Source organism: Cyprinus carpio, chromosome A17, assembly GCF_018340385.1.
Source record: "Cyprinus carpio isolate SPL01 chromosome A17, ASM1834038v1, whole genome shotgun sequence".
Classification (NCBI taxonomy): Eukaryota; Metazoa; Chordata; class Actinopteri; order Cypriniformes; family Cyprinidae; genus Cyprinus; species Cyprinus carpio.
The window spans coordinates 27,549,375-27,565,731 of NC_056588.1; the positions used below are offsets into that span (position 1 = coordinate 27,549,375).

At 39.5% G+C, this 16,357-nt stretch overlaps 1 protein-coding gene across 1 annotated transcript in view; it reads left to right on the plus strand.

The window, feature by feature from the left end:
* daam2 (dishevelled associated activator of morphogenesis 2) overlaps positions 1-16,357 on the plus strand; it is a 168,774-nt gene that overhangs the window by 116,285 nt on the left and 36,132 nt on the right. Inside the window, exon 6 of the mRNA XM_042774552.1 lies at positions 8,937-9,031. Coding sequence (XP_042630486.1) covers positions 8,937-9,031 — 95 coding nt within the window. The remainder of the gene's footprint in view (positions 1-8,936; positions 9,032-16,357) is intronic.

Below are 16,357 nucleotides of genomic sequence, written 5' to 3' on the forward strand. Positions count from 1 at the left end.
GTCTGGTGTGATTTGCAAACCTATTTAAAAGGTTAATTGAAAAGAATCAGTTCGTTCTTGAATCAGATACCGCTTCTGCATTTCGGAGCACGTGATATATTATAAGGAGTAACGATATGTTTTATGAAATGTAGTAAAAAGTACTATCTTATACTTTAGAATGTAGTGAAGTAAAAGTTTCTCAAAATAAAACTACTCCAGTAAAGTACAGATACTTGAAAAATGTACTTAAGTACAGTAACAAAGTAAAGCTACTCCGTTACTGACCACCACTGGTTATAATTAATTATAAATATTTAGAAGATCCGCTGTAAGTATTTACTTAACCTCTCAGTGTCAACTGTCGGTCAATTCTAAGAACGTTTATTTACTGTTTAAGGAAAACAAATTTCTTATTGTACAATACTACTCAGAGCATGTAGCAAAAATCTGCATGATTAGGGACTCCAGTTATGAGGAAACAATGAACAACCTCAAATGTGATACAAGTAAGACTTTATTAACTACATAAACACTTAAACTAGTCTAACACACACACACACACACACACACACACACATACAGTTGGCATAGGAAGAGGGGTTAAAGCTTAAGCAATGAAGAGAAGAGAAATAAAGACATTAAGCTATGGTACAATTTGATATTCAACTGATCCACGGCCTGAAGGAAACATCAGTTTCTTAGTTCAAACACACCTTTGTAAAAGGTGCAAATGATACATAATGTATCAATAAATAAGACTAAGTTTGATACTTGCATGTCTTGCCTGTTTGAAAGAAAGTCCTCATGCACTGATGCACCATTTTGAGTCAGAGAATCTTGATTAATGGAAAGTCAAGGCTGAAGGCCTGGCACAGACTTAATGGTTGCAGAAAGGTTTCTAGCTCACATCCTCATTTTCTTTCCATCCTTATCCACCGGATCTAACAGAACTGCAGACTGCCTGAGCTATGTGTTGGGGCCCACCGGGTGCATGTAACTGGATCAGAAGTTGATATACAAACTAGTAAAGATTCTTAGAACACCAATATGTTGCATAGGTATCAATATACAACATACCCTCTTAATTAGGTCATCCGAAGACAAATTCATAGGTACTAAACATGGTAAGATTACATATAGGTAAGATTACATGAACGAGTGGTTCTATCATAAGCATGCATAAAACAGTCAAATTCAACAGACAATATACACTCACCTAAAGGATTATTAGGAACACCTGTTCAATTTCTCATTAATGCAATTATCTAATCAACCAATCACATGGCAGTTGCTTCAATGCATTTAGGGGTGTGGTCCTGGTCAAGACAATCTCCTGAACTCCAAACTGAATGTCAGAATGGGAAAGAAAGGTGATTTAAGAAATTTTGAGCGTGGCATGGTTGGTGGATGCCAGACGGGCCGGTCTGAGCATTTCACAATCTGCTCAGTTACTGGGATTTTCATGCACAACCATTTCTAGGGTTTACAAAGAATGGTGTGAAAAGGGAAAAACATCCAGTATGCGGCAGTCCTGTGGCCGAAAATGCCTTGTTGATGCTAGAGGTCAGAGGAGAATGGGCCGACTGATTCAAGCTGATAGAAGAGCAACTTTGACTGAAATAACCACTTTTTACAACCGAGGTATGCAGCAAAGCATTTGTGAAGCCACAACATGCACAACTTTGAGGCGGATGGGCTACAACAGCAGAAGACCCTACCGGGTACCACTCATCTCCACTACAAATAGGAAAAAGAGGCTACAATTTGCACAAGCTCACCCAAAATTGGACAGTTGAAGACTGGAAAAATGTTGCCTGGTCTGATGAGTCTCGATTTCTGTCTAGACATTCAGATGGTAGAGTCAGAATTTGGCGTAAACAGAATGAGAACATGGATCCATCATGCCTTGTTATCACTGTGCAGGCTGGTGGTGGTGGTGTAATTGGAGTGGGGGATGTTTTCTTGGCACACTTTAGGCCCCTTAGTGCCAATTGGGCATCGTTTAAATGCCACGGCCTACCTGAGCATTGTTTCTGACCATGTCCATCCCTTTATGACCACCATGTACCCATCCTCTGATGGCTACTTCCAGCAGGATAATGCACCATGTCACAAAAGCTCGAATCCTTTCAAATTGGTTTCTTGAACATGACAATGAGTTCACTGTACTAAAATGGCCCCCATAGTCACCAGATCTCAACCCAATAGACCATCTTTGGGATGTGGTGGAACGGGAGCTTTGTGCCCTGGATGTGCATCCCACAAATCTCCATCAACTGCAAGATGCTATCCTATTCAATTCAATTCAATTCAAGTTTATTTGTATAGCGCTTTTTACGATACAAATCATTACAAAGCAACTTTACAGAAAATTAAGTTTCTACAATATTTAGTAGTAGCTTATCAGTGGTGACTGTCAGTTCATGTGCATATAGCAGAAATGTTCAGAAAAATCAATAAAAAGACGTAAACAAACAGACGATTAACACTATTAACAGCAATTATGCAATCAAACTTATAGCAAAACGTGGTAGTTCTGTATGTTGTCTCTGGGTTAGCATCATCTGAGGTCCTCTGAGGGGCTGGCATCATCTCTTCTCAGGTGTTCTGGATCCAGACTGGAGCTTGTGTAAATCAAAGTTACCCGTGGCAAAGCAGAGAAAGAAATAGAGACATAATTAGCGTAGCTGCTGTTCCAGCCAAGTAAAATTAATTCGTTTAACCCAAGCTAAAGAATAATAATGCACATTTGATCAGATATAACTGCAGTCCAAAATTTATGAGATGCATTATTTGAATGCTTGGCCAAAGAGGTGTGTTTTTAATCTAGATTTAAACAGAGAGAGTGTGTCTGACAGTTTAATTGCTGTTAATAGTGTTAATCGTCTGTTTGTTTACGTCTTTTTATTGATTTTTCTGAACATTTCTGCCTTCCTGAACATTATCAGGAAGGCTATTCCAGAGTTTGGGAGCCAAATGCGAAAAAGCTCTACCTCCTTTAGTGGACTTTGCTATCCTAGGTACTATCAAAAGTCCAGCGTTTTGTGACCTTAGGGAGCGTGATGGGTTATAGCGTGGTAGAAGACTAGTTAGGTACGCAGGAGCTAAGCCATTAAGGGCCTTATAAGTAAGTAATAATATTTTGTAACTGATACGGAACTTAATAGGTAGCCAGTGCTGTAGTATTGGGGTAATATGATCATATTATCTTGACCTGGTAGGAACTTTAGCCGCTGCATTTTGGACTACCTGTAGTTGTTTATTGAGGATGCAGGACAACCACCTAGCAGTGCATTACAATAGTCCAGTCTAGAGGTCATGAATGCATGAACTAGCTTTTCTGCATCAGGAACAGGTAACATGTTTCGTAGCTTGGCAATGTTTCTAAGATGGAAAAATGCTGTTTTTGTAACATGGGAAATATGATTTTCAAAAGACAAGTTACTGTCTAATATAACACCCAGATTTTTTACAGTAGAGGAAGTAACAGTACATCCGTCTAGTTGCAAATTGTAATCTACGAGATTCTGTGTAATGTTTTCTGGTCCAATAAGTAATATCTCTGTCTTATCTGAATTTAATAGGAAAAAATTATTGGTCATCCAATCTTTTACATTTTTAACACACTCTGTTAGCTTAGATAATTTAGAAGTTTCACCTGGTCTTGTTGAGATATATAGTTGAGTATCATCAGCATAACAGTGGAAACTAATCCCGTATTTTCTAATGATATTACTAAGGGGCAACATGTATATTGAAAATAGCAGAGGACCTAGGACAGATCCTTGTGGCACTCCATATTTTACTGGTGATAAATGAGATGACTCCCCATTTAGATAAACAAAGTGGTAGCGATCGGACAGGTAGGATCTAAACCATCTTAAAGCCTGCCCTTGGATACCTGTATAGTTTTGTAATCTATCTATGAGTATGTCGTGATCTATGGTGTCAAACGTAGCACTAAGATCAAGTAAAACTAGCAATGAGATGCAGCCTTGATCTGAAGCAAGAAGCAGGTCATTTGTAATTTTAACAAGTGCAGTTTCTGTGCTATGATGGGACCTGAAACCCGACTGAAATTCTTCATAGAGATCATTTTTTTTTTTGCAGGTAGGAGCACAATTGAGCAGACACAACATTTTTTCTAAAATTTTAGACATAAATGGAAGATTTGAAATGGGTCTGTAATTTGCCAGTTCACTAGGATCTAGTTGTGGTTTCTTAATAAGAGGCTTAATAACCGCCAGCTTGAATGGTTTTGGGACGTGACCTAAAGATAACGACGAGTTAATAATATTGAGAAGCATTTTTTTTCTGCTACAGGTAACAACTCTTTCAGTAATTTAGTGGGTACAGGATCTAATAAACATGTTGTTGGTTTAGATGCAGTGATAAGTTTATTTAGCTCTTCCTGTCCTATAGTTGTAAAGCACTGCAGTTTATCTTTGGGTGCGATAGATAAACCTAAAGTATTAGACGCTGTAGAATCTACATTTGTTATTGTATTTCTGATGTTATCTATTTTATCAGTGAAGAAATTCATAAAGTCATTACTATTTAACTGTGAGGGAATATTTAGATTGGGTGGCGTCTGGTTATTTGTTAACCTAGCCACTGTGCTAAATAAAAACCTTGGATTGTTTTGGTTGTTTTCTATGAGTTTGTGGATATGCTCGGCCCTGGCAGTTTTTAGAGCCTGTCTATAGCTGGACATACTGTTTTTTCCACGCAATTCTAAAAACTTCCAAGTTAGTTTTTCTCCCATTTTGCGCTCAAGACTACGAGTTTCTTTCTTGAGAGCGTGGGTATTACTGTTGTAACCATGGCACAGTACGTTTTTCTCTAACCTTTTTCAATTTGATGGGGGCAACAGCTTCTAATGTATTAGAGAAGATAGTGCCCATATTGCCAGTCATTTTGTCTAGTTCATGTGTATTTATGGGTACACAGAGCAGTTGAGATAAATCAGGCAGGTTATTTGCGAATCTGTCTTTGGTGGCTGGAACAATAGTTCTGCCCGGACGATAACGCGAAGCTATATAGTTATTATTATTAATACGCAGAATGCACGATACAAGGAAATGGTCAGTAACATCATCACTTTGAGGTACGATATCTATGTCAGTAATATCGATTCCATGCGATATAATTAAGTCTAGCGTATGATTAAAACGATGAGTGGGCCCGGTGACATTTTGCTTTACTCCAAAACCTAATGCATCATTTGTATTATCAACATGAATGTAAAAATCTCAGAAAATTAGCGCTTTATCAGCGGTAACCAACAGGTCTGAGAGGAAATCTCCAAATTCCTTTAGGAATTCTGTATATGGCCCCTGGTGGTCTATACACAGTAGCCAGAGAAAGAGATACGATAGATTTCTTTTGCATATCTGACAGTGTAACATTAAGCATAAGTATTTCAAATGATTTAAACCTGTATCCTGTTTTCTGGGTAACACTAAAAATATCACTATATATTGTTGCAACACCTCCCCCACGACCAGTCTGACGGGGCTCATGTTTATAACAGTAGTTTGATGGAGTAGACCCATTTAGACCAATATAATCATTTGGTTTTTAGCCAGGTTTCAGTCAAGCAGAGTACATCAAAACTATTATCTGTGATCATTTCATTTACAATAACTGCTTTGGGTGTGAGTGATCTAATGTTTATGAGCCCAAACTTTAAAAATTGATTTTGTTCATTTATTTTACGTTTTTCCTGGTTTAATCACGATAAGATTTTTTCTAGATCCTACATTAAATTTATATTTTGACCTCACTATTCGGGGAACAGACACAGTCTTAATAGATTGGACAGCGCAAGTACTTCTATTTAAGTGGGTAGAACAAAAGCCATCATAGCAGTTATTTGAGAATTGGCTTACTAGTCAAATGGAGCGTAGAGTCCTGGAGATGTTGTCCGACAGCAGTCCTGCTCGGACTCTGCTGGGGGTGCAGGCCATCAGCGCGAAAAAGCCTAGGTCGCTCCCAGAAAAGATTCCAATTATTAACATAGAGCAGTTTCTGTTTTTTACACCATGACAATAACCATTCATTTAAAGCAAAAAGTCTACTGAACCTTTCGTGTCCTCGTCGATACGTGGGCAGCGGTCCTGACACGATGATCGTCGCCGCGGGCGTCGTGCTGCGAACCGTCTCGATCAGGCTCCTGAAGTCCCTCTTCAGCGTCTCCGTCTGCCGCTGCATGGTGTCGTTAACCCCGGCGTGAAGCACGACCGCTCTGGGGCTCTCGTCGGCCTTCAGGATCGCGGGTATCTGCGCAGAAACATCGAGAACACGAGCACCAGGGAGACAGTGAGTGTGCACTATATCCTATCAATACGGGCCAAAATTTCTAAAGAATGCTTTCAGCACCTTGTTGAATCAATGCCACGTAGAATTAAGGCAGTTCTGAAGGCGAAAGGGGGTCAAACACAGTATTAGTATGGTGTTCCTAATAATCCTTTAGGTGAGTGTACAAGAACAGCAATAATATACACAATGACTTGAAGTATATGTGTGTTCATTCAAAGAGTTTCTCTTATGAACTTACTAGAGAAGAGTCCCTTTTTATGGGCATTATGTGCCTGTTTTAGAGAGACTTGAGTTGAGAGATGCTTTGCCCGCATTCCTTTGAGCCATAAAACTAGTTTTATCAGATAGTTTGTCTTTGGTTGCGATGGAACCAGAGGCCTGTTCTGCCTTTTTGAGGCGTTAGTTGCATTGCGGGGGAAGGGTCCATAGACCCTTTGGTTAGATGAGGGGCGTTAGATATTATTTGTTAAATATAACAAATAGTTATGTGTCTGATTGGTCCAAATGCTACAGTTGACCATTAACAAAACATAAAATATCAATTTTATTTCAATTTTCATTTTTGTGTTTCAGAGGAAAAAGCAATATTAAGGATGTGACATCTCTTCGTTACGGACTGTTCTGAAAGCAGAATTTATGCAGCTGCGTATAAATGCTTTAAAAACTCAGAGATATCTAGTAGCCTATTGGACGTGCCTTTAGAGAGAAATGCAACCTCAGTCAAATTAAATCATCAGGGAGTATTTGCTTTCGTTTTGAATTGGTTCCTTTAAAATTAAAAATTGTACTCATGCATGTGAGGTACCCCAATTTTCCGTTATTTCATTATCAGGGCAAAAAATCAAGTGATCACCACTACACCACCCTATCATCAATAAAAAAAAACACTTTTCCGCACAAACACTTAAGTATGAATAGTAATAGATCAAATTTATTTTAGGTTAACGCTACAGTATGGGATCCGCATTAAAATAAATCTTCACAAGTCTACATCCGAGACAGGTCCAGTTATAAGCTGTAAATTGAAGGCTATAAGACATTTTAAAATGATTTGCAGCTCACATTCGTTGATCATTAGTGTTCTTGTCGCAGTCATAAACATGTTTGAATTACTATCATATTCTTTTTTTAATAAATTGCTTATGCATTAAATAATAAAGATACAAAGCAGGTTAAATTGTACAAATAATCATAAAATGCTACAGACTGTGAAGAAGATAGTTTTTTCTCATTATTCAAATGCATAACAAAGTGATTTTTTTTTTACATGCAATGATACAAAATAAAAACAAATAACATTTGTAATGAAGAAAAAATAGACAAACAAGCATACAGTAAATGACGTAACTCCTCAGCACATCTCTTTAGCATCGCACTCAGCAGCATGCACGCCGAACAACCAAATCTTGCACTCTTAGAGCAGATAGCGACACAAGTTATGTGAAACACATGAAATTTTTAAATAAGATAATAGTGTCAATTAACATTATACTGTATGACATTTAAATTAGTTTTGACAATTTGTCCTTCAGTCCGCCTGTGTATTTCTGACCCGCACTGGGCTGAATCTCCGCCATGTTCTTGTTGAGAATGCAATTTCTAAAATGTTATTAGAATAAATTTATTTCTAAAATGTTATGATATGGAAAGCCTAAAACAGATCACAGCAGTATATAGACCTACACAGTAGGCTATCAGTCATCAGCATGATTAAAATGAGAGAAAAAATGAGAGAACAGAGGACATTTTATTAATCCGTCCCTTTTCAGTTTCAATGATTTAGCTAAATCGTGCCAAGTTTAATTTATCTGTTTCTTGTTTTAGTTAGGCCTAAATAATGAGAGCGAAATTATACAGTGCCTCACATTTTACTAAAATAAAGAATTCATAAAACACGCAACAATTTCTTAATTAGTGAACAGATATCTTTTCCCCATGTAGTTCTTTGTCAAAATAAAGGACGGGTGACAAATATCAAAGTATGTGCATGACAAAAATGCATGCTGTTTTATTAAAGGAATTTTAATATATAAATTGAAAATGTATTTGTGACAAATACTAAGTAATGGAAGAATATTGACATTTAGAATCCATGTTTGTAGCCTAGCCTGTAATAGCCTGCAAAATAAACCACTATTTCTTTAAGGAAATATAAGACATGATTTATTTTATATAAATAATGCTTCACACCTGTTAAATGTTTCAAATCTAAAATATAGTGTAATACTTAGCTTAGCTTAAATATAAGCACAGGCTTATAGACTTTCCATTTATCCTGCTTAAATTTATTCTAAATGAGAAATGCACATAACTTCATAAGTACTAAATTTGCATCGGTGAAATAAATATTTTATCTAGGCCTACAGTGTTTTTCTGTAGGTTTTTCTGTATATTTAATGGGTGTTTTCCCATTTTGGGAAAACTCCTATTAAATATATGTATTGTAATTGAAATCTACAGATGCAAATAGATAAAGTGTAATAAAATGCACTTAACTGTGTATTTCATGGAACCAAAATCTCAAAACTTACCATTAGAATGGACATGGTTTGAAGCTTTTCTGAAGCATATCATGGTCAGTTTTATTGTCTAAAACCAGAATAAAAGTTTGACAAAAATCACCTGTATTTCAGATGCAGACACTATTTGCTTTTGATGAAGATGAAATGGAGATGAGAAACAAGGTGGTAGAGGATCTAAAGACAGCCCTCCGGACTCAACCAATGAGGTAAGAGAACTTAATTCTTGACATTATATTGGTTCATAATTCTGATCTCCAGTTCAATGAGTCAGGAGTGAATACCTTTTTTGCTTACAAAACCACCACTGGCTCTGCCCCCCTTTACCTAAATTCATTACTTCAGACTTATGTGCCCTCTAGAAACTTGCATTCTGCAAGTGAACATCGCTTGATTGTGCCATCTCAAAGAAGCACAAAGTCACTTTTACAGACTTTTAAATTAAATGTTCCCTCCTGGTGGAATGACTTGCCCAACTCAATCCGAGTCCTTAGCCATCTTCAATAATCGGCTAAAAACACATCCCTTCATCTTTATTTGACCCTCTAACTTTAGCACTCACTATTCTAATTCTATTCTTAAAAATATGTATATATATCTAACTAGCCTTCTAATCTTTTTGTATTCTATCTGTTTTCTTTTCATTTATTATAAAATTATTATACATATCCCCTAGAGGGTGCTATGGGGGATGCCTCCAGCATGACCAGTGTTTGAAGCATGAGTCTAAACATGACAATGAACTTGACGTTGGCAGGCGGCAGCCTTTGATGTCACAACTGGTGCGGCAGAGAGTATAAAAGGGCACCTGTGAAGTACATGATACGGTTTTCCTGATACTGTCACAGTAATTGGTTTCACCCGGGCTTGATTCCCTCTTTAGAGATGAGAGTTGTGTGCCTGCACCCCGCAATTGTCAAGTCAAGTCAAGTCACCTTTATTTATGTAGCGCTTTAAACAAAACATATTGTGTCAAAGCAACTGAACAACATTAATTAGGAAAACAGTGTCAATAATGCAAAATGACTATTAAAGGCAGTTCTTTATTGAATTCAGTGATGTCATCATGCAGCTCAGTTCAGTTTAAATAGTATGTGTGCAATCATTTGCAATCAAGTCAACGATATTGCTGTAAATGAAGTGCCCCAACTAAGCAAGCATCTTCTCTAAAATCCATTTTATGGTCAGAGCACGCACTGGTAGCATCATGCATTCTCTACAATCCATGTTATGGTAAGAGCACATGCTGACTGCTTCATGCCTTCTCTAAAATCCATGTTCATGGTAAGGGCACGAGCCAGGTACTTTGTGACCTTTCTACCTGTGTTTTACCAGGGCAGGTTTACCAAGTTGACTAGGTTCTCTGTGAGCCTCCTTGGATACTGCAAGCATTTGAAGGCCTCCTCTTGGATACTGCAAGTGTTGTTAGGCCTCCACTTGATAACATCTTTGAGTTGTAGGCTCTCTGTGAGACATTCTGAGTGTGGTGTTTAGTTAGTTGTTAGTCGTTTTTAGAAAGCCTTCATGCTGAGGCCTCCACTCCTAGAGATTCGCTATCTACTGGGAGCACTACATTGAGGCCTCTGCTCACTAGAGCTCCGCTAGGACAGCATCTGTGAGTTGTAGGCTCTCTGTGAGCCTCCTTACAAGATGTCCTGAGTATGGGGCGTAGTTAGGCCTCCTCTAGTTTTAAAGTGTCATCATGCTGAAACGTACTGACAGCTTTGTGCCTTTTCTGAAATCCATGCTTAAAGGAACACTCCACTATTTTTGAAAATAGGCTAATTTTCCAACTCCCCTAGAGTTAAACAGTTGAGTTTTTGAGAATTTTTCCTATTTAAACTTGACTCTTCTATAGTTACATCGTTTACTAAGACCGACGGAAAATGAAAAGTTGTGATTTTCTAGGCCCATATGGCTAGGAACTATACTCTCAGTCCAGCGTAATAATCAAGTGCCTGAAAATAGTCCCCAGCTAGTTTTAGTACACAATGTAACTACAAAGGTCAAGTTTTAAATAGAGAAATTTCAAAACTCTTTGGTCATTTTTGAGTGAGATGCTAACGGCTAATCTGATTCAATGATCTATGCTAAGCTAAGCTAAAAGTGCTACCACCAGACACAGGAGATCAGCTGAACGGATTCAAAAACGGTAAAACTCAACTGTTTAACTCTAGGGGAGTTGGAAAATGAGCCTATTTTCAAAAATAGTGGAGTGTTCCTTTAAGGTAAGGGCACATGCCGGATGCTTTGTGACCTTTCTATCTGTGTTAAACCCCAGTTTGCTCTTAACCAGAGCAGGTTTGCCAAGTTGACTAGGCTCTATGTGAGCTTCCTTGGATAATGCAAGCGTTGTTAGGCCTCCTCTTGTTAAGGCCTCCGCTCAAAGAGTAATAGCGAATAGTAGGTTCTTTGTGAGCCTCCTGACAAGATATCTTGACACCATTTGTGACATCATAGGCTACCACCTGCCAATGTCAAGTTCATTGTCATGTCTAGACTAATGCTTCATACACCGGTCATGCCAGAGGCATTCCCCCATAGCGCCCACTAGGGGACACTGTCTCATTCCATATTCGTCTCGGATTACTTGACTGTAACCCTGCTCCCTGAAAAAGCAGGAACGAGATGCTGCGTTTCATTACGCTGATGAGAACATTCTTTATTTGACCAGTTGTGAAGCACTTGTGCCAACACACCAAGAATTGGCTTAAATAACCTCGGTGGGTGATGTCATTTGATTATGTGCACCTGCAGGTTATAAATAGACATGAAACAGACATACCTTCAGGTTAGGGCTGGGTGATATATCTAACGATACGATCATTTGAAAGCAGGTGATGGCGATTTAGCGGTAATCACGGAACCAGATTTACTGACTAGATGCGCATGATCATATCATTAGCTGTTGGACTGGAAGTGTCTGGACCCCCCAAGGTTGTGTAGTGTCTGCACAAACATTGAAAAGGTCTCAGACATGACTCTTTGATTCAAATACAAGCAAACTCAAACTATAATTAACATCCAAACCAAAAAAACAGAAAAATGCAAATTACTCATACACACAAAGCCTAACACCGAAACCCGCAACCTATAACAAATGCCAATGCCATCCTTCACCCAATGTGACATTGTTTGCTTAGTGGCAGCCGCCCCCGGTTGTGGCCCCCATAACATATGAAAAGCTGCTCTGACTTACACCACTGGCTAGTGCGGTGGATATAAATCTGAAAAACATGTACTGGACACAGTAAGTGAAGTCTTTCTTGCTTCAGTGTCATGAATGGCGGAAGGTAGAATGCTTCAAGAATGACTGGATGTATGGTTGGGAACTTTCGGAAGATAATTAGGGTGAGGATGCAAAATAGCTATGACCAGCCCAGGGGCAAAGTCTAGGCAGGATGGCGAGACTGACAGAGTCTGCAAATCCCCAAGTCTCTTCAGAGAAGTAATAGCCATTAGAAAAACCATCTTTAGGGTCAGAAACCTGACAGGCGCTAACTCTAGTGGTTCGATAGGGCTGTCAACCAGACCCTCAAGCACTATAGCTAAGTCCCACGAAGGGACTGTCTAGTGGGTGGCCTCAACCGCTTGGCTTCACGAATGAAGCAGGCAACTAGAGGGTCCGTTTCCACAGAAACCCCATCAATCAGACCATGGCAAGCCGAAATAGTGACCACATAGGTTTTGAGAGTACCAGGACTCTTGCAGAAACTCCAGCACTGAAAGAATTTGGCAGTGTACTGGGTCTGCATGGTGTGTCATACACCAACTTTTGAAAACATGCCATCTGAGGGCATACCTTCTTCTATTGGATGGAGCCCTAGCACTTAGAATAGCCTCTACTACGTCAGCTAGAAGCCCAGCATCTCTTAGAAGGTCCCCCTCAGGGGCCAGACATAAAAGGTTGCTGACTGGAATTGCTTACGGTGAGCCGTCGAGGAGGGATATTAGATCTGAGAACCACACAATGGTCGGCCAATGGGGTGCTATCAGTAAGAGGCGAAACCCTTGTTGACGGACCTTGGCCAGGACTCCGGGGGCAGAGCAATCAGGGGAAATGCGTAAAGACACACTCTGGGCCACATACGGGTCATCGCATCCAGACCCAGGGGAGCTGGAGGAGTCAGAGAGAAGTAGATGGGACATTATGCTGTCTCCTATGAAGCAACAAGGTCCACCTCTGCTTTGTAAAATCTTTCCCAGATTTGACTGACTACATCGAGGTAGAGTTTCCATACCCTGTGTTTCACAGCTTGTCTGGACAGCAAGTCTGCTCCCACATTCATATGCCTAGGCATGTAAATCACCCTGAGGGACAGGCAGTGTGAATTCATGGCGATTTATGTAAGAAACTACCGCAGTGTTGTCCACCTGCAGTAGGACATGGTATCCTCTTAACTGCTTGAGGAAGTATTTCAGGGCCCAAAATAGAGCCATCGTTTCAAGGAAATTGATGTGCCAGTTGAGAAGATGACCTCCAGATCCCTTGGGCTGGACAGGCATCTAAGACTGCACCCCAACCTTTGAGGGATGCGTCTGTCGTTAGCATCTTGCAGTGACAACAAACCACTAAACCCTTACCCAAATCCAAAAACCGGCCCCAGAACCATATAGATAGGGTACAAAGCCCCTGAACCGGAACCCTTATGTGCCTCTGGGGATTGGCCCTTGGATGAAATTCCCTGGCTCTGCGCCACAACTGAAATGATCTCATGTGCAGGAGGCCCAAAGGTATCACCGTGGATGCAGCTGCCATGAGACCTAGAACCCTTTGAATGTAATAAACTGTAACTTTCTGGCCTAGCTTGAAGTTATTTAGGGTGTTTAGAATGGATTTGACCCGTGTAGGAGACAGCTGTGCCCGCATCATGATCGAATCCCATACAACCCCCAAATACGTTGTCTTCTGTGCAGGAGAGAGAACGCTTTTCTTGGCATTGAGTCTCAACCCCGGAGATTCGAGATGAGTTAGGACAACATACCGATGCTAGCTCCTGAGACTGAGCCAAAATCAGCCAGTCATCTATGTAATTTAAAATGTGGATGCCCATTTTGTGTATGTGCGGGATGACAAGGCTAGGCCATATGGAAGAACCCAATACTGGTAAACTTTGCCCCCGAAAGCAAACCTCAGGAACTTCCTGTATTGTAGCAAGATCTCTATGTAAAAATATGAGTCCTTGAGATTGATCATCACAAACCAATTGCCTGACTGGATCTGAGACACAATCATCCAGATTGTCAACATTTTTCCTGAACAACATTCAGCCTGACCTGCTGCTTGAAACACCTTCCCCATCAGCGAAGATGTTAATCTGCAAGGCTTGGTGGGGAGGGTTGGCTTCTTGAGTGACGATGAACTCCCAGGGGAGAGATAGCCCGCGAGCGTCTCTTCCACCTGAGGCATTGTCACATACCCCTGCGCCTTCGCACCTATCAGAGTGAAATAAATCAACGTTGTGGGTACAAATATGCATGAGGAGGATGGCTTACTTCATGAATGAGACAACTCGTCATGAAAACCTGGGAAAAAGGGGATAGATCGATGTTGGGATCTCTCCCCCTGGCACCCAACAGAAATCTGTCGTCTAACTTGGAGTGCCTGGGGTTCCCCTGCTCTTTTGGCTAATCCAATTTAAGCCTGGCCACAGCGTTACTCCCCACTTCCAGCAATTCCTCAAATGCTCAGTGTGCTCAGACTGCTTCCAGTCATTAGTCCTGGGCCTTTTTTGTACATAAAAACAGTCAGAATGAGAAACCAGTATCTTTTCTCTTCTCAAAGATTAATTTATCTTTGAGATGTATTTCATGGCCAGTCTGTGCTGTCTTTAAACCAGTAGTCTGGAGTCTCTTTCATCACTGCAGTCAAACAGAACCAGATCTGCTTCTCTAAGTCACAAAGTAAAATGTCTGAGCTGTCAATCATACTTTACCCAGTCGTCTAGACATACAGGGCAACTTGAACAGGAAATTCTCCCAAGAGTAACAGCTTCCACATTTCCATATATGAGGGACTGTCTGAACCATGCACATCTATTTTTTTGTGGTCACTTTTGTTGCTTAATGTTAGACGGTTTCTTTTTTTGATCTTGGTTCTTTAGAGTGATAATGCAGTGTCATCTGAGCAACCTCATCAGTGCACATTCAACAGCTGCTGTGAGTAAAGTAAGATGGACACAACTCAAGCAGCCTGCAATTTAAAAGCAATCAAAAATTATTGCCTATATGCAGTATATACAGAGATGTTATAATGTATATTATAATGTTATTGTTGTTTTACGTCTTCCTTTCGTTTTACAATTACATTCATTTCACAATCTGTCCCTTTGCGCCACCTGGCATTAGTTTCGCGAATGATTTTAACATGCGACTCACTTGCAGTTAACGCCGCGGCCCTGCAGTACACGCGGTGGTAATACCCATTTTGGTTGTCAACCTACTGTATAGATGTAACCCATGAACCCTTGAGTTCTTCTAGGGCAGCTAGCCAGGACTTGGATGTAATCAGCTAATGATGTAAATGTGGCTTTGAGGTATGAAGGTCTTTTTTTGCACCTCAGTGCAGGAGTTACTTTAAATGAGCAGAAGGAAATTAAAATATTGAATATCCAATTTAGTAGGGAAATTTGTTGAATACCTGCAGTTTACAAGTCAGCCTGAGTTTTTTAATATATTTTTTGTAAGTGTTTATTTCAATTATACTATTTTTGCATTTGCAGCTTCATTACCATCAGCTAAGTTATGGCTTTAGGAGTCATTTTATACTGTTATAAATCCAACAATTACCATGGATACCGTGCATAAGTGGTGCACATACCTGCCAACATAAAAACTCAAGCAAACTTTCTTTGCAATGTCATTACAGCCTTTTGAAGAACAGATCCTTTACAACAATCTGACATTCAGTAACCTACAGTAGTAAAAAGAGGTAAAAGCTCTCTTTGCGGATCAGGGTTGCAGGTAGAAAAAGTTGTTAGCACTCAACAGCTGTTTACTATTGTCAAATAATTTTCTGGTGTAATGTTTCTTCTTATTTTCTTCACAATCTCTCGAAAAGATTGCAGAGGAACTGTTTTCACATGTCTCTTTTCAGTCTGTATTATTTGGTTTCTGGACTGAGGTATTTGCATCATCAACTTGAGTACTTGTTAGTAGCCCTTTTAACTACTCTAACTAAGTAATGACTCAGTGTTAGAGAATATCAGCTTCTGTTTTATTAATATTTTAGTCCTTATTTAATACCTTTTTTTTTGGCAGATGTGCAGGTGTGGGAGTAGTTAATGGATAAATTCTCAAAAATTTAATGTACATGTCTTTTATTGCACCCGTCAAGTGCAATAAATTATTGCCAGCCAGGTATAGTTTTCTCAAGCTGTGATGTAAACTAAAGGCTATTTTTTAAAACATTATTTAAAAATAATGTCAACAAAAAAGTCTGTGCGAATGTGTTTATACTGTTCAAATCTAGCATTGTTCCTCTATACACTTACTTTCTTAGCCTGCTGAGACAAAACAATAATTTATTACTCAGT